The 26,932-nt window shown below is 42.3% G+C and overlaps 1 protein-coding gene across 2 annotated transcripts; it reads right to left on the bottom strand.

Moving 5' to 3' along the window:
- Positions 1-753: 753 nt before the first annotated feature.
- YBX1 (Y-box binding protein 1) lies at positions 754-21,579 on the bottom strand. 2 transcript variants are annotated; one of them, XM_003891687.2, is made up of 8 exons: positions 21,051-21,579; positions 20,314-20,377; positions 10,110-10,143; positions 7,357-7,446; positions 6,726-7,028; positions 6,413-6,495; positions 2,026-2,291; positions 754-1,125 (listed from the first exon to the last, which is right to left on the bottom strand). In XM_003891687.2, exons 1-7 carry the CDS (start codon positions 21,214-21,216, stop codon positions 2,057-2,059), a joined length of 975 nt encoding a protein of 324 aa, XP_003891736.1. In that variant the 5' UTR covers positions 21,217-21,579; the 3' UTR covers positions 754-1,125; positions 2,026-2,056. The 2 variants fall into 2 exon arrangements, with proteins under 2 accessions (XP_003891736.1, XP_009204605.1); XM_009206341.1 differs by lacking the exon at positions 7,357-7,446.
- Positions 21,580-26,932: the final 5,353 nt, after the last annotated feature.

Here is a 26,932-nt window from a genome sequence, read left to right as displayed (position 1 = left end):
CTCTACTAAAAATACAAAAATTAGCTGGGCATGGTGGCACACGCCTGCAGTCCCAGCTACTCAGGAGGCTGATGCAGGAGAATCGCTTAAACCCGGAGGCAGAGGTTGCAGTGAGCCGAGATCGCGCCACTGCACTCCAGCCTGGTGACAGAACACGACTCAAGTCTCAAAAACAGAAAAGAACAGCCAGACTAGGCTTAGGCTACAAGGTGTTGAGAACCACATAATTACAAGTTCACCAACCTCCATGTTCCTAAGCAGTTTTCCCATGGGTTTTATATTATTTGTTTCCATCTCTAGGACATAAGCAGCTGAACCAGTATTTGATGACCACACCAGGCACTGTAACAGGTTCTCCCAACACTTTAAAGTTGACATCTTCAATTGGCACACTGAAATAAATTCTCTGAACGTGACAAAACTAAGTGGAGCAGGATGAGAGTCTGGTTGGTCTAGGCTACAGCAATGCCCTTTTAAACACTGCCTCACAGCCAAAGGAACCCACACAAAAAAGCCTTCCTTACAAATGAGCTAATCCTTCAATGAAAAATAGCCAGGTTATCAAAAGTATGTATTTTCTAATTTTTATTATGGGCCCACAGGCATGCCACTTAAAGGATTAGAGATTTTAAAGACGTTTTACCTGAGGGAACTGCCAGTGAGCATCATCTATTTGTAGACTGGGTCAAGCTGAGGGTCCTATAAATAGCTAAGAACTTAAACTAAAGCAAAACTAGACAAATTTACACAAAGACAATTATTTAAGACCTTTATTAACAGGTGCTTGCAGTTTGTTGACTTTTTTGAAAAAATCAAGTTGTAAACTTTTATTACAAATTAAAAATGAAGTTCTTAAAAATCTCAACTTGACCAGATATGAAACAATTTAAAAACCTTTAAAGGCGTATTGAGAAAAACCAGGCTTTTTTAAAAAACACGTTTGTTATTACCAAAAAGAGACGTCTTTAGGTAAAAATAATAAAAACCCCATGCTGCATAGATAATGCAGATAGTTCTATTTATCTGGTCAACGGGCAAAAAGCAAGCACTTAAGGTCTTCAGCTCCAATCTTTTGTTCATTTCTTATTGCTGGAATTTCATATTTCTTCTTGTTGGATGACTAAACTGTAAAGAAAAAAATAAAGATGATCATGTAGAATTCATGGTAATCTTCATTTAGTGTAGTACATGCTCTAGCTTACATTACTTGTGTATCGGGAGACATTAACAGATCTTTTGCCATCCAGCAAATAGCAAAGGGGAAAAAACCAAGAGCACTACTGGTTGAATGCTAATTTCGGAGGGAAGGACAATCACACACCTCTCGATATCATGTAAAATGCTGAATGAAAAGGAATCCCTTAATTTTGGAATTAAGGGTAACAAAAACAAGTGAGCTAATAAGCTAAAGTAACAAGAACATAAATGTATCATGTGGTCTGCCAGAGAATTATTACTATTAATCTATAGGCAGTTTAAATACACAATGATAAACCATGAGTCATTCTCCTAGGAGTTTTTAGACACAAAACACTCTCATCTTTTTCCCGGAACAACATAAACCAACAAAAAACAATTAGAAATGATTAAAAGATTATATCGATGTTGCCACTTTCAGTGGGTTAATTCTAATAGCTATCCCACTTCTTTTTTGAAATAAATGCATAAATAATAATGTAATTAACTTATTTCTCAGAATATAGCTAGCAAAACTTTCCTCCGTTTACTAGTGACATCATAAAATTCATTCAGAAAAGTTAATAGAAAGCACTAACAGTTCAAAATACTCAAGAAAATACAGGTCTCCAGTGTCAGAATTGAGAACTAGCTGAGGGGTGGCCAAATACGACTATGATATTCAATATTCCTAAAATGAACTATTAGTTAATTAAGAACAGGGCAGAATACATTATAATTAACATGGCTTTATCTGATGGAACTGAGATTTTCCCCCTCTTGTATTAATAAAATGAAATGGTCACCACTCACAACTGTCATAAATGATGGCCATCCAAGCTTGCTTACCCGGATGATGGTAGAGATGGTAAGCCGGCATTTACTCAGCCCCGCCCTGCTCAGCCTCGGGAGCGGACGAATTCTCAGCTGGTGGATCGGCTGCTTTTGTCTCTTTGCCATCTTGTGGTTTAGGGTTTTCTGGGCGTCTGCGTCGGTAATTGAAGTTGCGGCGGTACCGACGTTGAGGTGGCTGCTGACCTTGGGTCTCATCTCCTTGATTTTCTTTATCTTCTTCATTGCCGTCCTCTCTAGGCTGTCTTTGGCGAGGAGGGCCCCTGCAATGAACAGTGTCAAATTTAAGAATGATAAAACCTTCTCTCTTCAACACACCTACCAGTGTCACCAGTTGGTTCACAACTAACTCACCATGTCTGGCCCATTCTCTGTATCAAGTGGTCTGTAGGCAATTTGTGTAAGGAGATTTTTTTTTGGGGGGGGGGGGTGTCGGCGGGTTGGGAGTCTTGCTTTGTTGCCCAGGCTAAAGTGCCACGGCATGATGACAGCTCACTGTGGCCTCTATCTTCCAGGCTCAAGTGATCTTCCCATCTCAGACTCCTGAGTAGCTAGGACTATAGGCAAGCCCTCACGCCTCATTAATGTCTGATTTTTAGTAGAGATATCTTGCTATGTTTCCCAGGCTGGTCTTCAATTCCCGAGCTCAAGCTATCCTCCCTCCTTGGCCTCCCAAAAAGTGCTGGGATTAATGGCTTGAGTCTTTTATTTTTTTATTTTATTTTATTTTTTTTTGAGACGGAGTCTCGCTCTGTCACCCAGGCTGGAGTGCAGTGGCCGGATCTCAGCTCACTGCAAGCTCCACCTCCCGGGTTCACGCCATTCTCCTGCCTCAGCCTCCCGAGTAGCTGGGACTACAGGCGCCTGCCACCTCGCCTGGCTAAGTTTTTGTATTTTTAGTAGAGACGGGGTTTCACTGTGTTAGCCAGGATGGTCTCGATCTCCTGACCTCGTGATCCGCCCGCCTCGGCCTCCCAAAGTGCTGGGATTACAGGCTTGAGCCACCGCGCCCGGCCTGGCTTGAGTCTTTTAATCACCAAGATAAAGATACTAAATTTTGGGATTTTCTTTCCCCCAGTGCTCAGAAACGATGGATTTCTGGCCTTTCCTTCACCCATACTCTGAGCACTCCAGAAAGCCCCAGGCCTTTAGTATCTATCAGTCATCATGGGAATAAATTCACATTTACCTTTGTACATTCTAAAACTCTTTCCCCACATCTTTTGGAACTCATGATGAATCTTCAACAAAATTGTTCTGACTTTTCTCTGTAACCCTCCAGTGGTGACTGTTCTAACCTTATTGTGGCTTCTAAATCAACTCTCCTAGCTTCTAAAAACTGTAGGCGTTCCATCTTATTTTGGATTCTGCTCCATTTACTATCTTTTTCTTATTGCAGTTATTATTAAGGTTCGAGGATAACAGCTTCTAATAACCTGGGCTTTCAGACCGACCTCCCAGTCCAGCTGTTTTCTACCTGGGTTTTCTCAGTTATACCACCCACCTTTCCAATTATGTACCTTCTGATTTTTCCTAATTAATTCCTTATTGTTTTCTCATTCTTCATCTAGGACCTGTAATACAGCGATCCTATCACCTGTTCATCTCACTCCAAGGTTGGGCACAGTGGCTCACACCTGTAATCCTAACACTTGGGGAGGATCACTTGAGGGCAGTTCAAGACTGCTTGAGTAACACAGTGCAACTCCATCTCTACAACACAATTTTTAAAAACCCCTCATTTTCCCCTTTTCTCCCCTCTTTATCCAAGTATAAAGTCCACCATTAATCATATGACCAATCCCTACCCCAGAGTCTAAGTCTGGATAAACCAATGCCAGAGAAATCCAACTCTCTGCCTAATCTGAGCCTGATGCTCAAATGGCTAGAAACACAGAGCCAAGCTGGGTGAACTCACTTCTAATTTATGATTGTTATCCTATTATTTACAAATTTACCATCTCTATTTTCTCTGCTACAGGGTTCTTTGCCCCAAACTTTTCAAACTTCCTCTTCTTTTGACTCAATTGAGCAAACAAAGGCTTCCATGTCTTCCCATTAAACATGTGTACCCATGTATTCTTGTTTCTTACACATGAAAACATCAGGTTTCTAACAACAGGTCAACATTTTCACCTGTGGGCAAAACCCAACTCTCTCTGAGGAAGAAAACATTCCAGCAGTCACTTTCCTGCCATCAACCGTTATCCTCAATTGCATTTCAGCCTATAAATGTTATTTCTCAAAAAAATCCCTCCCTTTTTCACTCCCCATTTTCCCCTACTACCTGTCTCCTTTTCAGCAAAACTTGTACTACACTCTGTCTTAAGACTTCTCTTTCAATTTGCTCTTGAACCTACACCAGCCAGGATTTTACCACACCACTCCATGCATTAGGCGCAGCATGTTTCATTTACTTTCATTTGAACAAAAGATTCCTGCACAGTTTGGAAAGTCTAGCATTCATTGATAACTTCAAAGCAATTATACGTTACTTCTGCTAACTATCTGGCAGGATTGAGCATTCTAAACATGGAAACACGTAGACATTAAGTCTAACTTAAACCAAATGGCAAAAACCTTTGCACTGGAGGGGTAACAATGGACAAAGATACCTTTCTAAGAGACAAGTCAATCTCAAGCTTCTTGTTTGTCAATATAAAAACAATTTGCTCAACAGTGAACTGAAGCACTGAATACAAACACAAAATTATACTATTTTTAAGGACATCTATGAAACTAGTTTGGCAAAACATTTAAGCTCTTCAGTGTAACAAAAAGGTAAACCAAAGATTCTGCTGCTGGAACCCATGGACTTAATACATGAGAGCCTATTTTAGACCTACTTTGAAAAATAAAAACCCATCTATCTTCAACATCCAGCATCTGGCTAACACAATCTCCTGGCAGAAAACTGAATCAGAGATCTTCAATTCTAGTAGTGATCAGTTAGGATCCCAGCTCTTTCAGCTGAAAACTCAGGACAGGACATATATTAACACAAGAAATATGATGACATCAGCTGCTCTTGCAAAACTCTCAATGCACACGTGCTGATAAGTATGTAATACAACCTCAACTAGATTCCCTAGTTCCTAAAACTACACTAAGTGCTCCAACTTTTGTAAAATTTAAAAACCTATATACAGAAACCCCCTCAAAATATACTCACAGTATATTTTGGATATGTTGGATACTTCTAGAATAATAAACTTGACACTTAAAAATTTGGGGATTGGCCGGGCGCGGTGGCTCAAGCCTGTAATCCCAGCACTTTGGGAGGCCGAGACGGGCGGATCATGAGGTCAGGAGATCGAGACTATCCTGGCTAACACGGTGAAACCCCATCTCTACTAAAAAATACAAAAAACTAGCCGGGCGAAGTGGCGGGCGCCTGTGGTCCCAGCATCTCGGGAGGCTGAGGCAGGAGAATGGCGTAAACCCGGGAGGCGGAGCTTGCAGTGAGCTGAGATCCGGCCACTGCACTCCAGCCTGGGCGACAGAGCCAGACTCAGTCTCAAAAAAAAAAAAAAAAAAAAAAAAAAAATTTGGGGATTTAAAAGTTGTGATTTAAGTGATCAGTTAAGATGCATTATTACTGTATTGGTTTGATTCTTCAGAGGTACCTGTCAGATTTTAGGGATCACCTATGAAAACTTAATACTTCAATAGCAAACTCTCACAGAAAGAACGATTACACCATTCTATCCTACCACCGTGGGACTGGAAACGCTGCCTTAAAGCATACCACAGCATGGACTAAAATATGCTTGGCTCACGGAATTTTTCCTCCATTACTCTAATAATGACATCTATTAATAAGATTTCTAATACCCATTCAAGTAGACAGATTAGTTGTCTAATGATAGACCGGATTTTTCCTCCCAGAATGTAAATTCTTCATGGAGCAATTTCATTTTGCAACTTTGAGCTGACATCCCAACTCCAAAAAAAAGGCGGGTACATACCTAAACTAAGAAGTAATTAGTGGAAGATTATGTATGCCATTTCAAGTGGTAACACTTACTGCTGATTCTTCACTAATGCCATGGTACAATTCAGATACTCCTAATGCTTTCCTTTCTCCCTACCAAGGAGGCAGGTTTAAAATACGTGGTTTAAAATATTATCTTACCTGTTCAAGGATAGAAAATTTGAAATTCCATACCCTCATCATTTAAAAAAAAAAATTTTATGTATAAAGCTGACCTCATCTATATGAGCTGTTTTTAACAGGTTCACCTCTTAGGCATCTGATGAAAGGAAACGTGAAGTGTTAAAACAGAAAAATGAGTCCAAAAGTCTGCGGGAGAGGCATGATATTGCTGAGTTCTAATAGAGGTTTGAGGAAATTTTAATAGAAACATGTTTATGTGGACCATACCTGCGGAATCGTGGTCTATATCCCCGATACATATTCTGCCTCACTGGTCTACCTTGTTCTCCTGCACCCTGGTTGTCAGCACCCTGAAAAAGATAATGGAAATCAAGGCTACTGGGTCAGTAACATAATAACCTTACCAGGAAATCCAGGTTAAAAAACAAACAAAAAATCAGACCATCTAGTAACTGTGACTACACTATACATTAATCCTGTTAGTTCTTACTAGGAATCAAAGGTGCTTTCCATATGATTAACAGCTCTAAACAGTCCTACCAGAACTTATCACATTGCTGTTGCTGATGGTGAAACTTACCTCCATCACTTCTCCCTGCACAGGAGGGTTGGAATACTGTGGTCGACGCCCATAGGGTCTCCGCATGTAGTAAGGTGGGAACCTTCGCCTGCGGTAGGGCCGGCGTTGTTGGGCCTGGCCTTCGGGAGCACTCTCCGATCCCTCGTTCTTTTCCCCACTCTCACTATTCTGGTAATTTTGCTGGTAATTGCGTGGAGGACCCCTACGACGTGGATAGCGTCTATAATGGTTACGGTCTGCTGCATATTTACTGCCTTGAACTGGAACACCACCAGGACCTGTAACATTTGCTGCCTCCGCACCCTACAAAAGCCATTACATATTGATAGTGACAAAGGAAATCAGAACACTTTCAACAAATTTCAAACAAAGCAAAAAACAAAGTTAAGGAAAACAAAAAGGGGGATGGGCGACTGCGTGGCCAGGGGTGCACAGAAATGACTAAATATCAGTTCCTCACTGTTCTGAAGAGATTGCCCTCTAACTGCAGCCAGAACATTAGGCTTGATGCACCTGTGTTCATGAGGTCACCTGAACACATCCATCCACATTAGAGCCACCATCCTAACAGATGAGACCTCCAAAATATTTCCATACTGAAGTCAAACCTTTACACAAAAAGCATCCTCACCTTTTCTCCTTCAACAACATCAAACTCCACAGTCTCTCCATCTCCTACACTGCGAAGGTACTTCCTGGGGTTATTCTTCTTTATGGCAGTCTAGTAATATCACATTCCAAAAACAGATTAACAGGGGAGAATAATGTGCTTTTTCATTTAAAATGTACCAGAGTCAATATTATTTTAGCTTGGATATACACTTAAGATTTGCTTTAAATAAGACCAAACCATCAATAAATTTAGGAAAGCAGGGACCACGCTATCCCCAACTTCAACAAAAACACTCCAATCATACAAGGCCCCGGCATTTTACCACTATTTACAAAACTAAAACAAGTAATTTAACACTCAAGACAGACACAACATTTTAAAAACTGCTTTTTGCAAAAGCATTATATGTAATTTTGAACAAATGAGGATATCCATCTATCCCCTAAAGACTGCACTTAATAGTAGAAGGTGGCCCCACATGGGTCAGTTTAGATGACAGGCGAGTTGGGTTTTGCATGCTTCACAGCTGACCAAACCAACTTTGCCCCTGTGTTACCATGTCAAACTCAATTACAAATGTCAACCCAAATCCCTTCCAATCTGATAATACGTCAGTGGAAATGCAATTCACGTGTATTAACTATGTCATTCTTTATATGATCTGACTGCATGGAATTGTTACTTATCACCTCTCCAGAATTCAATAAATCTTGTATTAGAGACTTGTTGCTTCTACTTCTCAGACTGTTAGGAGAAGGGAGGAAGAGTAACATCTCACGTTTCTATGAAATTTTTTTGCAAAATTCTTTCACTTACTACCTATTCAATCTCATTATGAGACAGGACATATGAAAGTATTGTTAATCCCATTTTACAGATAATGTAACAGGCTTTAAAGTTAGGTGACTTGCCCAAGGTCACACAGTTAGTAAGGAGACTTTCTAAACCCAAGTATTGGGTCTCCAAATTCCATGTTCACTCCAAATCCCAGCTATATCCATTACAGGATCACTCACGCATTTCCACTGCAGAGGAGACAGGACAACCAACGAATCTGAGGCCAATTAAGTGAAGCTGCCCAGAACTGCAGTCTCCTTGATACACCACTAAGACCTGAGCAGCCAAAGTCCCAGGAAACAACTACATGTTGAAACCACTTCCAAAAAAATGAAAGCTATTGGTGGCACCTTGTGAATCAGTACAACCGGGTGAGTTGAGTCAAATAATTGATCTCATCTGTCATCTAAACTGTCACATAGTTTTCATACCTTTCATATATAGCCAACTATCAATTACCTGCAGTCATAGGGGATAGCAGAAGTACGGATAATTAGAATCCCAACTCTTTATTTTTATCAACATCTCCAACCCCTGCCCCAACCCCAACCCTTAAGGGTTGCCAACAGGCAACAAGACTGATAAACTTTGCTGTCTCTTGTTCCTAAGTCTACATATTCTTTTGAACATGTAGAAGGGGAATAAGGAACAGGTGAGCTGTGTTCACCCAAACAAGAATACCAATTTTATAAAACATTTGCTTTAAAATAACATTTGTCTGAAGTAGTCCTGTATTTATCTACATTTAGAATTTAAATGTTTCCATAATTACAATTGACCCTGAACTACCTGATTGGGTTGTGGATGTACTAGAAATTGATACAGCTTCCTCCTTGCCATCGAATGCTGTGTAGGACACTTCAGTGAGCTACAAAGCACCAACCTATGACAGCCCTTCCTATGAAACATGCTGCCATACAAGCTAGTATCTTAATTAAATGTGAGTATGGAAATTGACTTTAGGTCTTTTGATTTCTGGACTATAGTACAAAAAAGTAGTTATGGTCTCTAACTTTAATACAAGTTGACAATATTTCAAAAGTCTTCAGGAGAAAACTGATAGCACAAACATATTTTTTCCTACCCATTTTGTATTTGTAAGAATAAGTACATTCAATGTAGCTTATACCTAAATTTGAGGTATTAACAGACACTTGACAGTGGTTTACATTAACAATCTTAATTTCTGAATGTACAAACATTTTCCTTAAATGATACTTGAGGAGAAAGTTCAGTATGTAGTACTCATCCTATGTTAACAGTTTTTTCTTTCCAAAACACTGGAAGCCAATCTAAAAAATTATTTAATGAGTAGCTGCCAATCTTGTCACACTTCCCCTCACTTAACCTTAAACTAGTGAGAATTTTTTCATTTTCCAAGCCAGCCAAAACTCTCCAAAGGTTAAACAAACAAACAAACAAAAAAACCCAATACCCATTCAAAGTGATTTAAAATAAGTAGAAGGCTCTTTACGCTACTTTTCAAGTATTCACTTCAATTACTATGTTTTGCAGGTCTGTCTTATTTACCCTTGATTATGGAGATTTGTCCCTACAGGCAGATCTAAAAGCCTCTGAAAACTTCTTGCCAAAGTTTCTGTGTATTTGCAGCAACATTATTTGTTCAACTTTAGAATCATGGAGTAATTTGTTCATCTGAAATTAGGTATAAATAGTTAGTGCAGTGAGTTTGACTCAACATTTGAGAAAGCCACAGCTGTTGACAAAATTCCAATTTGAAATGTCTAGGATAATTAAGTCAACTCTAACACATTTCAATGTATACATTTTAAGCATGCTACTACTCCTGTAGTAAGTAAATAAACTGGTGGCTGGACTTAACCTTTTATAAGGAACAAAAGTTGAAAACATATCTAACCTTTTCTTCTCACAATCCTTGAATCAGAAGTGCAAATATCTACACAAGCACTCACCTGGTGTACAAATACATCTTCCTTGGTGTCATTCCTGCAAGACAGAACCAAGTTGAACACGTTAGAAAATGAAATACATCTCATGTTGTCAAAGATTAATTTTCCCAGAGACACTGTGGCTGCCAATTAGCTACCAGGAAATTTGGTGAAAATAAAAAAACACAAGCCACCATGCTCTCTGCTTTAAAGACTTAAGCAGTTGCAAACAGTTGTAGCCTCATTACCTGTAAGATAAGCAGGAAAAAAAAAAAAAGTCTAAGAAATTAAAGTGTGACCTACTGAGCCATAATTAAGAGGGTAGCAGTGACTAGCAACATATATTCTGCCCCTCCTTATCCTATTAAACATTAACTGTTCTAGCACACCCTCCTCTTACCTCTAGAGCATGGTTATCAACAGAAGTAGTAATTACACTCTCAGCTTATCCTTCAATCATTTCCTCTTCACCATCCCCTACTACCAACTTTCCTTGAGATCATAAAAACGAGTAGAACCTCCTCCCCTAGCAATAGAATGTACAACGCAAAGAGTGAAACCTAATGTGAACTGTGGCCTTTGGGTGATAAGGTATGTTTGAACGTAGGAAAAGCCCAGTTAGTTGTAAAAGCTACTCCACAAGCCCACACCAGGACTGATGAAGGTTTAGACCACAGAGCCATATGTGAGAAGACATTTGAGATCTCTTTTTGAGGCAAAATGAGAAAGACTTTGTGGATAACTGAAGTCAGAAGTGAGGGGGAAGTAGAGAATAATCTCACTTTTTAGCCTGCAGACTGGGATTAAAGTGGTAATACTAGGAGCAAGAACCACCACTGGAGAAGGGAACAGATTTCCAGGCCTGTAGTGACCTGCCTCACCTTACTCCGTCAGTTCAGAGTGAGAAAAAGTTCAACAGTAGCTCTAGTGTTTAACAACAAAGGGAACAAAGGTTACAGTGAACTGGACAAACTGGATGACTGTTAGCTTCTTGCTGAACTAGGGGGCAACATATGCACCAAAGGATCCACATAAAATTAACTTTAAATCTGACCTGTAAATTATGGCTTGGATTATTATAAGAACATTTTTAATTGATGGGAATAGGATAATTTAAAAAACAGAACAGGTAAACTGTAAAAGCTACTTAAGGCAAGTGACTGAAAACTGACCTTTCAAGCTAGATGATTAGGATTGCCTAGGGAAATGATAATTGTACCTAATGTCCACCTGTCCATAGCTCCACAGGCACCAAAAAAACAGATTACGGCCATCATTTATTAGTTCTGCTCTCCAATATGACTGAATTTCAAGCTCTAAGGCTCTAAGGGAAAATACAATAAAAAACTGGTAGAGTAACAAAGGCAAAGGCAGGCAAAGTCTAGAATAGTGATTTTCAACAGGGGCAATGCTCCCTCTGGCAGGGTATTTAAAGTTTTTCCAGTCCGGGCACAGGGGCTCACGCCTGCAATCCCAGCACTTTGGGAGGCCAAGGTGAGAAGATAACCTGAGGCCAGGAGTTCAAGATCAGCCTGGCCAACATCGTGAAACCCTGTCTCTACTAAAATTACAAAAAAACCAGCCAGGTGTGCCTGCGTGTGCCTGTAGTCCCAGCTACTCTGGAGGGTGAGGCAGGAGAACTGCTTGAACCTAGGAGGCGGAGGTTACAGTGAGCTGCTGCACTCCAGCCTGGGCAACAGAGTGAGACTCCCTCTCAAAATAATAAAAAAAATAAAAATTTTTCCAAAGATTGGGAACACTTATCTGCATTAACAGAAGTGGGGGGTGTCAGTTGCTAGAAGCCTATATAAAGATTTGGTCTAAAAAGTCAATTGTTACCTGAGTTGTGTATGTATTTCTGTACTGCTTTAATATGCATTAAATTCACTAAAAATGCAGCTTCTGTGGAGAATTTTCATTATTGATAATGCTACTCATGGTATCTGGGTAATACATCATTTCTTTATCGATACATTCTGTGGTGGCACTGACTGTTTGTTATGCCTTCTAATGCAGTTACAACAGGTATTCGCATATCAATATCATCATACCCTGCAATAAAAAGAATTATAAGTAGTTATGGGGCAAGACCCTGTATCTACAAAAAATAAAAAATTAGCTGGGCCCCAAGCCCAGGAAATGACGGTGCAGTGAGCTATCATCACGCCACTACACTCCACCCTGTGCAACAGAGCAAGACCCTGTCTCTAAACAGAGAAAGTACAAGGCTGCCATTACACACACGGTAATGTCACTCCTGCAAAAACAGGGAGGTGTTTTGTGGGTACATAGATAGATATCTGAAACCAACATAGTTCACTGACCAATGTCATGACAGTAAAAAGAGTACTCCAAAAGGAACACTTAGCCAGGGTCTTAAGCTCAAGATATTTATTGAAAACGTCCTCAATTGCAATAAAAACATTATACCATTAAAAAAAAGTGATTTGTTGAACCAGTGATTTAAATGTATTGATCTGCTTTGAATTTGCAACCAGCCAGAATCTCTAGTTTAAATCAGCAGTTATAACAAAGCAGAGCCTCAAATATTAGACAGTTGCAGAGCAGCTTTCTGGGTGCAGGTGTCACTGCTCTGCCAGCTATCACTCCTCTTTTCTGTTCAGTTTTTCTCTCAGGTGTTTGCTGGGAAATTAACACTGGAACTGACCCTTTTCTGGCAGTGAATATAAGCTCTAGCTCCTCCATCTACTATAAAGAAATGTCTTCAAGATGTACAAATAAGGAATATTCTGAAAATAAAAATTATATAGTAGTAAAGATAATTCAGAAAGAAAAAGCTACCTGTTAGAATTTCCAGTCTAAATGGCACAGAGTAGTTAGGGAGAAAAGGGTTTGGAGAAAGAGAAACTATTGACTACAGATGAGAGGTGTGAACAAGCTGTCAAGTTCCTACGGGCTTAAGCTGGGGCAATCAGGCCCTGAACTCCAAATCTGGATAAAATATTTCTTTGTATTCTTCTTGGGCACCTGCATAGTCTGACACACACATACGTCCAATTAGACTCGCAGGTCACAGGTGTGCCCTGCATTGTTTTCTTTTTAATTAGAAATAAAAAGTATTAGTTTAAATGTGATTCTGGGCCAGGCGCGGTGGCTCATGCCTGTAATCTCAGCACTTTGGGAGGCCGAGGTGGGCGGATCACGAGGTCAGGAGATCCAGACCATCCTGACTAACACGGTGAAACCCTGTCTCTATTAAAAATACAAAAAAAAAAAAAAAAAGAAGTGATTCTGGTGCTGGTACCCTGTACATATATAACAATACAGGACCCGCAAAATAGATTTTGCTTCTGGTGAATCTTATTCATTGGGTTAGTATATGACTATAGTATTTCCCATTTGTATTATTATATTGGGGAAAACATTTTAATCACTTTCTATTGTTAAGAAAATGGAAAACAAATATGTTGTTAAAAATGGAAACGTGATATTTGCATTATTAAACCCCTTTGCAGAACTTAAAAAAAAGAAAAAAAAAAAAGGAAAGAAAAATAACAGTATTCAATTTTTTTTTTTTTTTTGACATGGCGTCTCACTTTGTTGTCCAGGCTGGAGTGCAGTGGCGATCTTGGCTCACTGCAACCTCCGCCTTCCGGGTTCAAGTTCTTGCACTTCAGCCATGAGTAGCTGGGATTACAGGTGTGCACCACCACACCCTGCTAGACTTTTAGTCTTGATTCAACTATTAACAGCTGTGTAACCTAGGAACGCTGCCTCCTTGGCTTTTTTACCTGCAAAATGAGAAAAACTACACTAAACAATAACTTACATTACTAAGGTAGGGACTCAACTCTTAGTATCGGGCATTTATATTCACTAATACTAGCCAGTTTTTTAAATTAAAATCTAATTGCTACCACTCCTATAGTACAGCCTATCCAGATTGGTAAGGGTCTTAAAAATAGACAAAATGCAACTCAAAATGGGAAAACAAAGGCAAAAAAACTTTAACTTCCCTGGAAAACTTTTTAGTAACTCAAAAGACAATTACAGCTTGCCTGATAACTCTCCATGCCACAGGAACTAGGAATTCCAGCATTTGCTTTTCATGGCCCAATCCATCCAAACTCCAGGACTCCACTCCAGCATGTTCACCATGTTTGACCACCCTCTCACTCCTAAAAGACAACTATCTTTATCCTAGCTGTATATCTACATTAAAAAAAGCTAAATTTTAGAAAACTTTTTTGCCAATCCACAGTATTGCCTTAAATAACACTTATTATTCATAACTTTATCCATAACTAAATGCTCTTACACTACTACTTTGTTGCAGATTACCAGACCAAGTTAGTCTAACACCTTAATTCACCTAACTGCATATACCAATTTACAATCCTATGGTTATAAAAACTCCAGGATTTAGCATCTATATGCTCCATAACCTAAAGCAACTAGATACCAATTTCCAAGCCTTACAGATGACTGTAAGATAACTCCCACTTATCTTTGTATTTCTTCTCTATTAAACTCCCTTCACACCCAACAGACTCACTTTTTCCCACATATTGTCTGTGATTCTGCCTTAGGACAGACTGTATGTTTGTTTCCAAGGGCCAAGATTGGAGGGTAGCAAACTCAGTAATTGCAGCCCCAGGACTATGGGGACAGGAAGGTAATACAGCCTATCCTTGAATAACTCAACATCTATGATGGTGGATGGAAGTTTGAGGAGCCAACCTGCTGCACAGTTGAAATGTGCCTATAACTTTTGACTCTTCCAAAATTTCATGGCTTACTCACGACTGGAAAGCCTTACTGGTAACACAAATCATTAACGAACGCATTTTCTATCTTACATGTATTATATACTGTATTCTTGCAATAAAGCTAAAGAAAATGCTAAGAAAGTTGTAAGAGAAAATACATGTACAGTACTGTACTTAACACAGTAAGTGTACATCTGTCTGAAAGGTAATTCCAGCTGTAGACCTCATCTACAGCACGTATCAAGCAACTTCTTACAACGCCATGACTTTTCTCAGCTTCACTAGTGCCACTTTGCATGGATCCCATGGTGTCATTCAAGACTTATACAGTATTGCACTAAACCACAATACCTCAATTCTACAAGTTCTTTTTACTGACACACAATTTACTGGAGAGACAACTGTTCATGTGAAGATGATTAGTGTCACATGGCATTTTAAGGGGCTCAATGCAGTAGCAGTGAATGTCGTGCAGTTATGATTTAATACTGCCTGAATCTTTATGTTTGTTTACATTTCTCAACTGCAAATGGCCAAGTTAACTTTCTAATGGATTTGTGTACATTTTATGGTAGTAAATAATAAAACAGACTAGTATCTACATATTTTGGTATTCATAACATACTCAACTTTTCCTTATTTTGGGGGATACTTCTTGGCTATGTGGCTCATCTGAAGTTTTCAGGTTGTTGCAAATCTCCAAACATTTTTCCAATATATTTATATATGAAAAAAAATCTGTGTAAGTGGACCTGTGCGGTGCAAACTCACGTTGTTCACCAAACTGTATACTAGTTCTCTATCTCAGATTTCAAGAGTAAAGGATTCCACTTTGGGAGGACACAGGGAGTGGAACCTACACGTATCAGTGACTTGGTGAACACGGATGACTTCTTGCCAGCTTAAGATCAATGGCTAATCTAACCAGCATACGAATCTCTCTTAATGTCGCCTGCATACATGTCATTGATGTTTGTCTTTAGGGTTCCAGTTTGGAACCTTCGACGTCTCTCCCTTAGTAGCACCTGCAGAAAAGTCTTTAAGCCTTCCCTAGTGCCAAAACATTTTGTCAGTTATGTTACAGTCTACCCATGACTTATATGGCTTAGCAATGGATCTACCGTGATCGAGTTAAGACCAGTGTGACTTTAACAGCCCAAGAGATTTTCGGTAATGACATCCTTCCAAAGGTTTACACTTTTATTAAGAACCACACATTTGGGAGGCTGAAGCTGGAAGATCACCTGAGCCCAGAGCCCAGGAGTGCAAGAACTGTATGGGCAACATAGAGAGATTCCACCTCAACCAACCAACCAACCACCACACATTAAGTACTTTACACTGCCGCCTTAAAAAAAAAAAAAAAAAAAGCACCCTTGAGAGGCCCCGCGCAGTGGCTCACACCTGTAATCGCACTTTGCGAGGCCAAGGCGGGTGGATCACCTGAGGTCAGGAGTTTGAGACCACCCTGGCCAACATGGAGAAACCCTGTCTCTACTAAAAATACAAGATTAGCCTGTGTGGTGGCATGCGCCTGTAATCCCAGCTACTTGGGAGGCTGAGGCAGGAGAATTGCTTGAACCTGGGAAGTGGAGCTTGCTGTGAGATCACACTATTGCACTCCAGCCTGGGAAACGAGAGCGAAACTCCATCTCAAAAAAAAAAAAAAATCACCCTTTAAAAAGGCAATATTCAGTCTTACCTTGCAGGCCACATAAAGATTAAGTAAGATAAGGTGCAATGTTCTCTCCTTCAATTCTTCGCCTCCCAGTATCAGGAATTAAGCAAGTCTTTTTATTTGTAAAGCTGACCTACATGCTAAAACTAGAACTTTTAACAATCCCAAACTTCACAAAGTAGATAGTGAAAGACAGAAAGCTTTTCAAATCCAGGAACTACCAAGTCAGCACACAAGAGCCCCAGTGACATACTTGGATCACTTAAGAGTCTTTCAATGACTAAAAATAATCACCCTAAGAAATTATCTGTAACTATGTGGACAACCACCAAATTGAAAATGGCTAGGGTCTATTTCAGAGACAGCATGACAGCAAGTTGGTGAACACTAACTCCAGAGTGAAAAAACAGTTCCAATCCTGCCTGCCACTTATCACCTATGCTTATGGGGGCAAGTAACAACTTCTTTGTGCCTCAGAGTGACAGTACCTACACCTCAAAAGTTTTTAAAGACTAAGTGAATTCGCTCATTTTAAGCACTTACTATAGACCCTAGTATAAATCTTGTTAGCTGTATCTATTTTCACCAACATGTGAAGGAAGTCACCTATCAGTTAAGTACATACGGAATCCCCACAAGGCAGCCCCCATTCCAAAGGGAGACTTAAACCTGATAGGCGTGACTAAAGAGAGCTAAACCTTTCCCTGGCTTGGTTTATTACATCTTCCCAGACCATGGGTAATAAACTCAAATGCACACACAGAGGCCAGGCGTGAAGCGAAGTCAGCAACCTAAGACAACTAAGCATGACAGACTGTTGTAAAAAAAAAAAAAGTATACTCCCCCCAAACGTGGTGACAATACGGCAGGTGGTTTTTACTATGTGGAAATACAGCCCCCAAAGCTAGCTAAAGTTCAGATCTTAAAAATATAATAATCTGGATTACTTGGTGTCACCTCCTGAATTATAAATGTTAGTAATTAATCCCAATTCCTTTAAAAAATACTGTGCTGTCTAATCAAAGCATCTGGGAGTAGTCTTAGAAAGGTCACAAATTTGTGACCTTTGCTCCAAATTCTTTCTTCATCTCAAAACATAAAGAATTATTAATTTAGACATTCTAAGTACTCTGGAAACAGAAAAATATTCCTATTCTGGTCACCATAAACTGTTGCCAATTCATGGTAATCTTTGGTGAATATGGATCAATTCTCAACCACTAATAACATTCAACAGTAATCTAGGAGGAGCATAATAAACCCCTCTAGTCACATTCTCCAATTATGTTTTGTAGACAGAGTTCCCAAAAGAATAACTCAATGAATTTCTTAGAATATCTAGATTACACAGTCTAAAAAAATAAAGCCAAAACTTCTACTATTCTTAAAAGCTCTATTCTCATGTTACTTAGCACCTTCTTCACAATATAACCAATCAGGGAGAAGCCCTTTAATGAATTAATTCTAACAAGGTTGTAACAATTCATCAGGTGGTAATTCAGGCTGGAATAAACACATTTACAAAGAAATTGCGTCTTTAAAGGCAGAAAATTTACATACAATGTTGTAATTATAAAAATACCGTACAATCCTAGAATATATAATCCAGCGCATCCAAAAACAGCAATTAAAAGTCGTCATAATAGTCATCCCAAACACTGCACTCTCTCCTTTATACAGAAAACAGCACGTTATGTGTCAGTCTGTCTCCCTCCCTCATAACAGCCAGGTGCCTCCAGCCAAGTCCATTCGTTCTACTACAGGAACTACATATAGAACCAACTGCTAGCTTCCAAACTGATTTAACACATACATTTTCCTTAATTAAAGCAAATCTTCCCTGTATTTAATTGGAGTCAGATTTTACAGCATCTTATTAAAAAATCCCAGAATAATTAAAACAACCAGTTCAGAAGCATAAAGAATATTTTAACCAGTTAATCTGACAAAATAATTGAGGTTAGGATAGTCCAAAGGACCATCAAAAGCCAATTCATAACTTGCCCTGGAGGATGACCAATTGAGTTGATTCCAATTCAGAACAGAGATATTCAATGAATAGTATCTCATGGACTAAATACTTATAAAGTGTAAAGATAATACTCTTATTTTGGACAAAACTATTGATTTCAAAAAATGTCGTAACCTATGCCCACTTAAAAAAAAATGCAGCGAAACAAGGCACATGCTAAAACTTCTTAAACACATACAAAAACTGCGATCTATCTGCTGAAAAGGATGCATATTTGCACACCAGAGTTACCATTACATTGGGTCAAGGGTTAAAAGCAGTGATTTTGAAGGTATGGCCCGAAGACCATTATCATTCCTGTTAAAAATGTACCCAGACCTAATGAATCCAAAGCTCAGAAGAAATACACCACTTAAATCACACCCTTCCAAGGTAAGCACACTTAAATTTGAAAACCACTGGTTTAAGAGTTAGACTAGTAAGGACAGTCAGTAAGACACAAATACAAACTAAAACACAAATAAATTCAGACAGATCAGTTAAAAAGCTATCAGTTTACCAATCATATATAAGCATTCCCTTTCTTCTTTGCTAGTAAGCTTTTATCAAAAAATTAATGAAAAACGTAGTTTCAGCCAGCCAGGAAGGCAAACAGTATAGAACAAGTTGGAAAATCCTAAGATTCTGGAAGAAACAAAATGTTTTCCCACAATTGCAAAAGTAGAGAATAGATCATCAAATGCTTATCTCTTACTTTGAGTGTTTCCACAATACTCTATGATTGATTAATGAACAGTTTTTCATCAGGCCATGATTCTGTCCTTAAGCTTGATTTTGCCCATTTGTTGTCCATTCCATGTTGTTCTTTTAATCATCTGCTTAGGTCTTCTACAGTAAGTAAGCAAGAGAATGCTGAGATGGCACTTAAGTACCATACCTGTGAGGCCAAGATTGCTACTGGCATACCCAGTGCTCTACACCCATGTAACTGCACTACTAGCCTTGGCAGCCATCTTGAAAATGATGCCCGGCTCACAAGGAAGCCCATGGAATACTGTGCGTCTACTGCACGTTACCACCACCACTGCCACAAACAACCCGAAGGGTAAGTCCTAAAGACATATCTGCAGCTTTACCTTCAAACAGGAAGAACAATGTCAAGCTACTAGCGACTATGGCCACTCTAATAAGCTACAGCCAGGGATCTAGCAGAAATTGACTTCATCAGCATGATTTTAGGACAAGGAAGAATGAAAAATAAGAACTGAAGGAAAAAAACCATTTTCTTGCAGATATATTATTTATGAACAAATAAAAACAGTTCTCTCTGGTCAAAGCTGTGCTAATATAGAATTTATCTCAGGTATTAAAATGAAACGTGAAACAAAGGCAATACAACCTCTCGGTAAAGATGACAAAACCTCATATACCTGACACGTCAAATCCTCTTACCCCCAAAATGCTAACAAGGCGTAAATATCCGATGTCAGTGGATCACATTCTCAAATACCGAGTTCAATAAAGTAGAAAAGGATGACAAGAATAAAAATCTACTGGACCGTACTTTCCCGTTTACCCTGTTAAGCAATGGCTCATTCACTCTGCTTGCCTTTTAAATTGCTTTGTGCTGCGCCGAAGCCCTTGAAGTTAGCTTCAAATTAATATTTAGCTGCAAAACAAAGGCATTCTCTAAACCCAAATCCCTCCAGTCGTCAAGGAAAACAAACAAACAAAAAATCACATTAATACACCAAAGGTAGTAAACGCCTTTCAGAAGAGGACTGTGGATTGGCACAGCAAGAAGCAAGCAAGAAGGTAGGATGGAGGCTTCAGAGCCCAGCAGCTCACCTGTTGATGAAACCATATCCGTTCCTTACATTGAACCATTTTACTGTTCCCAAAACCTTCGTTGCTGGAAAAGAAAACAAAGCAAAACAAGCCACGATTACCAGCTATCCTCTTCCAAACCCGTCTGGCTTCGGCATCCGGTCCCTCGCACGCTGCCCGCCGCGGCCACCTGACAGCCCTTTCTCTCCACCGCCCGGGTGCGGGTCCGCGCCGGGGCCACGCCGCCGCCGCCGCACACGTGGGTGAGTCTGAAGAGCGGGGCGCTCCCGGGCAGGCCCGGGGCGCGGGCCCAGGATGGGTGTGTTCGCAGGCCGCGGACGGAGAGCACGTGAGGGAAGGGGAAGCCGCTCCGGCCTGCGTAGGCGGTGCGCCGCGCCCTCCGAGCACACGCGGAAGGGAGCTGGGTGGGGGAGACGCGAACAACGGCGTGCGGGCCCGAGCGCACGAGGCCGGTCGGCGGGGAGGGGACCCCGTCGCACACGCGGTCGGCGGCGCGCGGCCGCAGGAGGAGGGGCGCGCGGCCGCGCGGGGTCCGCAGGGGGCGCGGGAGGCAGTGTGCGCGCGCCTGTCGGGCGGGCCCCCGCAAGAGAGAGTGGGGGGGGGCGGGGGGAGGGGCGGCCGCGCGCCGCGGAGTCGGTCCCCACCGGCCGCGCGCCCGCCGGCTCGCCCAGCCCCGGCTAACGGTTCCGCTGCCAGGCTGCCCGAGGGCCCCACCCCCGTCCCTGTCCGGTCCTCACCGATGACCTTCTTGTCCCCGCCGGCAGGCGCCGCCGATGTGAGGCCGCCCGGGCCACCGCTCCCTGCGCCGCTGCCCGTAGTGCCGGGCTTGGTGTCGGCGGCGCTGAGGGCGGGGGCGGCGGGGGGGGCGGCGGGCGGCTGCTGGGTCTCGGCCTCGCTGCTCATGGTTGCGGTGATGGTGACTGGGGCCGGCTGCGGCAGCTGCGGCTCCTCCCGGGGTGTGATGGTAACTAGGCCGGCGGCGGCGGTGGGGCTGCTCAGGGCTCTCTGGGGTCCGCTCTCCGCTCCCGCTACCGATCGAACTAGCGAGAATGGCGGGACAGGCGGGATAAGCCCTACGATCGACCCGCCCTAGGCGTTGTTCACTGGCCGGTGATACTGTCAATCTGCCCACCTGACCTCAGTCCCTGGCTTCTATTGACTAACATTTTATCAGTCCTCCACTCTCATTGGCTGGCTGGCGGCTAATTCAGCCGACCTACAACCGTTCCTGCCTCCGCCGGCCGCCATAGAGACCGGAACTAGAATTAGAGTAGTCGGCCACGAAAACCATAGAGTACCTGAGAGGACGGGCAGAGGGAACGTGACTTCCACGAGGCAGTCGCCGGGCTGGCGGGCCCCACGTTCAGGGTTGTGTCTCGGCTGAAAAAAAGGCACGCCCGAACGCTGGGCAGGGATTACCCGGCCGGACCCGGGATTGGAAGGGGGCTCGACGACGCCTTAGCTCCCCGTGAAGAAAAGGCTTCCCTCCCTCCCTGCACCAAATACGGTCCCTGTGATCTGAGAACATTACGGCGGGCATAGAGTCGTCTTTTCTTTAATGGCCGTGTACTCGCGGCACAGCCGAGGGTTTCTGGAATTGCCTTAAACGTATGCGTTTGAAGAGCGTACGCTTTTGTCGGAGCAGTCACCTTGGAGGGACCACCCAGGCTCTGGCAGCCCGGGCTCAGCATGTTTAGGGCGAGGGTGTGCTCCGTGGGGACCTGCCTTCTGATCCGTTTTACCAGGCATATATTTTAAAAAATGTGTCTTTCTTTTCAAGTGTTAACGTGTTTTTCTGCTGGCCACAAATCAGATTTAATTCAACTCACATTTATTGAACAAGCTAGCGTGCTATGGTTTTTTTCATTTAATTCGTACAACAGCCATGTGATAGAGGAATTACTATCCACGTTTCACAAACGATAAAATTGAGGCTGCCACCTGATGTTACTGAAGTCCTCCACCCACCTTCTTTCGTTCTTTTTTAAGCGTCTACTATCGGCTGGGGATGGAATAGTTCGCGAGTCAGTTTCTGCCTTCTGATGGAGGCAGAAATTTGAACAGCCAACACGGTAAATACTCCAGAGCTGCAGAAGCACGAAGTATTTTGGGAGTGGAAGCAGGGAGAAGGTGGAGGGCTGACTTTCCGCGCACAGGGTACAGGCGAGAAGAGGTGGGATCTCGGGAAATGCAGTCGAGTAGTTCAATAAGACTCGAATGTGACATTGGGTTGCAGAGGTGGGCAGAGTCACTTAGGTATATTTAATTGGAAATATATCCTGAGGGGAAGAGTGACAAGAGCAATTTTAGAGTCGTAAGTAGGGAGGGGCATCTTTTTAAAAATGGCTGCGGAGTGGAGAATGGGTTGCAGAGGGGCAAGGAATTGAAGTAGAGAAAGCAGTTAGGAGGCTAGTGCAGTATCCCTTACCCCTACCAATGCCGTCTAGGCCTGTCAGTTCCACCTCCTAAAGGCCTTCTTGAGTCAGTCCTAAACTCTCTAAATGTCAATTCAGAGTCTTCATTCCTACTGCCACTACTGTAGGCCATCATCGCCAATTGCTTAGAGCAAGGGGTAGGAACTTTTTCTGTGAGAACCAAATTATAATACAAGCTTGGCCGACAATATGGTTCTGACTTACTACTCAGGTTTGGAGCTTGAAAACGGCCCTAATTTTTACATGACACGAATCTTTACATATTTTCAACTATTTAAACATTTTAAAAACGATTCGTATTCTTAGCTCATGAGCCACAGAAAAACGGAGTGTAGTTGGCTGATGCCTAGTATAGAGCAGTGCTGTTGGCTACTAACCACACCTCTCTACCTCTGTCTTACTCTAATATTCCTCACCACAACAGCCAGAAAGTTCTTTTGAGAACATCTATCTGATCATGACACTGTCTTACTTAAAATCTTCCAGTGACTACCATTACCCTTAGGGTAGTCCAGATTCCTTAATGTGGTTTACTGGACTCTATGATTTCTAAGAAGTCTTAGAGTCTTCTCTTGTATTCCCTGTCCAACCTTCCAGGTGCTTGTAACTACTGGCTGCAGGATACTGCAGGAGCAGAGGTAGCAAACAGCTGAATTCTGTGACAATAGAACTTGGTTAAAAGTGTTGCTTCAGTGTATCAGATGACAAGCGAGATGGTGAAATATTACAAGGCCCTACGGAATAGACACTTGCAACTCTCTAGCCAAGTAAACACGCTTCAGAGGGCACTGTAGAGAAAGGACTCATCTAGTGGAGTCCTTTAGCCACTGTTTCCTTTGGAGTATCACATAAAATTCTGCATACAACACCCTTCCTTTCATCCTTCCTCTTTGCCTGCTTAATTCATCCTCTAGGTCTTCGCTCAGATGCTACTAGGTTAAGAATCCCTCCCATCCTAACACACTGTATTGCTCTAATTAAATGTTCCCCACCAGACTGTGACTTCCTTGGGCATCTTAGTTCCTGACACATAATACCTTAAAAGATTTGTTAAATGAGCGACATGGTGTAGAAAATGAATTGAAAAAGGTACTGGCAACAGAAAGGTAATCTGCGCAGCTGTGCCAGTAATCCAGGTGAAAAAGACTTTCAGCAGCAATGTGTACGGAGAGTGGGTGGATTCCACAGCCTCTGTTCATGTGTTGCAGCTCCAGATGACTTTTGAATGTTAAAATATTTCCTCAAAAGGCAGTTTTGCCAACACTGAGGACATTTAAAAGCATGCCCTATAGGCTTGAGAGCTTTTCTCCAGTTACAAAGACACTTAGAAAATATTGCAGCAGCACCTCTACGAATAAATGAACAATATCACTATGGAACTGCTTTGAAGGGATGGCTTCTCAGGCAAAAATACAAATTGTGTAACATCTGTCTTTTCAATGTTACTTTAAAAAGTATCATTACTTACTCATCCAGTTACTTCATTCAGCTCTCTTCGGGCTCAGTGAGCCTGAGGATGAGCTGTTTCAGAAAGTAGTTTGCAGCCAGGCATGGTGGCTCATGCCTCAGCACTTTGGGAGGCTGAGGCAGGTGGATCACTTGAAGTCAGGAGTTTGAGACCAGCCCGGCCAACATGGCAAAACTCCATCTCTGCTAAAAATACAAAAATGATCTGGGCATGGTGGCATGTGCCTGTAATCCCAGCTATTCAGGAGTTTGAGGAGGGAGAATCGCTTGAACCCGGGAGGTGGAGGTTGCAGTGAGCTGGGATTGTGCCACTGCACTCCAGCCTGGGTGACGGAGTGAAACTATGTCTCAAAAAATAATTTTCTTGTAGCCACCTCTCTACAAGCATCAACAATTCATGACAAATTTCATTTCCTGTTCCAAAGTAGGAGAGCGCCACTCCAGAGCTTTGCTGGTCTCCCTGCTATCCTGGGAGCTCACACCACCCAGGTATCCGTGGTGACCACGGTACAGACAACTCCAGGGCCTGCCTTTAAGTGATGTGATGGGCAAGGGATTCATCCCAAGAATCTCTGCAAAATAACTTTTACCTTGTCCCCCATCTCTAACAGACTGTGGCCTAAGAACATAGTTCCCTCTTCCTAGAAAGCACCTGCCACCTTGTTGATCTGGCAAATTAAAGCCTGTCACTACTTACCTCAAACGTCACTTCTTCCAAGAAGCCTTTTTCCCCCTTTTTTCCCCTCTTCCTCTCATACCACTATCATTCATGCAACAAATATTTATTCAGCATCTATTAGATTCCAGAAGTTCACTTCCAGGTATTGGGGACACAGCAGTTAAAAACAAAACAGGCTGGGCGCGGTGGCTCAAGCCTGTAATCCCAGCACTTTGGGAGGCCGAGGCGGGCAGATCATGAGGTCAGGAGATTGAGACCATCCTGGCTAACACGGTGAAACCCTGTCTCTACTAAAAATACCAAAAACTAGCCGGGCGAGGTGGCGGGCGCCTGTAGTCCCAGCCACTCGGGAGGCTGAGGCAGGAGAATGGCGTGAACCTGGGAGGCGGAGCTAGCAGTGAGCTGAGATCGCGCCACTGCACTCCAGCCTGGGCAACAGAGTGAGACTCCGTCTCAAAAACACAAAGCAAAACAAGAAAAAGATCGGCTGGGCACGGTGGCTCACGCCTGTAATCCCAACACTTTGGGAGGCCGAGGCGGGTGGATCATGAGGTCAGGATATCGAGACCATCCTGGCTAACACAGTGAAATCCCGTCTCTACTAAAAATACAAAAAATTAGCCGAGTGTGGTGGCATGTGCCTGTAGTCCCAGCTACTTGGGAGGCTGAGGCAGGAGAATTGCTTGAACACGGGAAGCAGAGGTTGCAGTGAGCCAAGATCGTGCCACTGCACTCCAGCCTGAGCGACAGAGTGAGATTCTGTCTCAAAAAAAAAAAAAAGAGACCAAATGTCATGCCCTGCCCTCATACGGGCTCACATTCTAATACCACCTTGCACTGAAACTGTCCCTGTCTCCTATCACAAGTATGAGCCACAACTTACTCAGCTCCAGGGCCTAGGACAGAGACTGGCATAGAATGTAGGTGCCAGATGTAACAGAGTGCAGCTGAACAGCCCATCACAAGAATGTGAGCTCTGGATCACAGCTGTTCATCCTCCTTCCCATCTCTTTACAATCCCACCCTATATAGTTACTTAAAAATTTCTCCTCCACTAGATGAGTCCTTTCTCTACAGTGTCCTCTGAAGTATGTTTCCTTGGCTAGAGAGTTGCAAGTGTCTATACTGTAGGGCCCTTATCACCATCTCCCTTGTCATCTGACACACTGAAACAACACTTTTAACCAAGTTCTATTGTCATAGAATTCAGCTGTTTGCTACCTTGCTCCTGCAGTATCTTGCTGCCAGTAGTTAAGAGGCATCCCCATCCACAAGACAGAAGAAAGCAAGAAAGAATGAGAGCAAACAGAAAGTGCCTCATGAAAGAAACATCAGGGAACTTTCTTCTTTGCCTCTTCAAAATAGATGGAGTCTCACTCTGTCACCCAGGCTGGAGTGCAGTGGCACGATCATAGCTCACTGCAACGTCAAACTCCTAGCCTCAAGGATCCTCCTGCCTCAGCCTCCTGAGCAGTTAGGACTACAGGTATGTGCCACCACACTCAGCTAATTTTTGTTTGTTTTGTAGAGACGGGGTCTTGGTATGTTGCCCAGGCAGGTCTTGAACTTCTGTGCACGGAAGTGATCCTCCCCCCTCAGGCTTCTGAGTAGTTGGGATTATAGACAGGAGCTACAGCACCCGGCTCAGTGGGATCTTTACATGTTGAGCTGTTTCCTTTCAAAACTAACATTTTCTTTTTTTGAGATAGTCTCACTCTGTCACCTAGGCTGAAGTGCAGTGATGTGATCTCGGCTCACTGCAACCTCCGCCTCCTCGGTTCAAGCGATTCTTGTGCCTCAGCCACCAGAGTAGCTGGGATTACAGGTACGTGCCCCAAGCCCAGATAATTTTTTTATTTTTAGTAGGGATGGGGTTTCACCATCTTGGCCAGGCTGGTCTTGAACTCCTGGCCTCAAGTGATCCGCCCACCTTGGCCTCCCAAAGTGCTGGGATTACAGGTGTGAGCCATGGCACCTGGTCCCAAAACTAACATTTTCTAAGGTATTGTTGCTGTTTCCTACAAATTACCTTCATATC

The sequence above is a fragment of the Papio anubis genome, chromosome 1, assembly GCF_008728515.1.
Source record: "Papio anubis isolate 15944 chromosome 1, Panubis1.0, whole genome shotgun sequence".
NCBI classification, from domain to species: domain Eukaryota; kingdom Metazoa; phylum Chordata; class Mammalia; order Primates; family Cercopithecidae; genus Papio; species Papio anubis.
This window is presented reverse-complemented; position numbering and strand designations above follow the sequence as displayed.

Excerpts from the sequence above, each read along its gene's own strand:
- YBX1 (XM_003891687.2), bottom strand. The coding sequence starts at position 21,216 with ATGAGCAGCGAGGCCGAGACCCAGCAGCCGCCCGCCGCCCCCCCCGCC. Across the intron at positions 7,447-10,109 it reads AAGATGTATTTGTACACCAG|ACTGCCATAAAGAAGAATAA; the intron begins GTGAGTGCTTGT and ends TGATATTACTAG. Across the intron at positions 2,292-6,412 it reads TATAGACCACGATTCCGCAG|GGGCCCTCCTCGCCAAAGAC; the intron begins GTATGGTCCACA and ends TGTTCATTGCAG.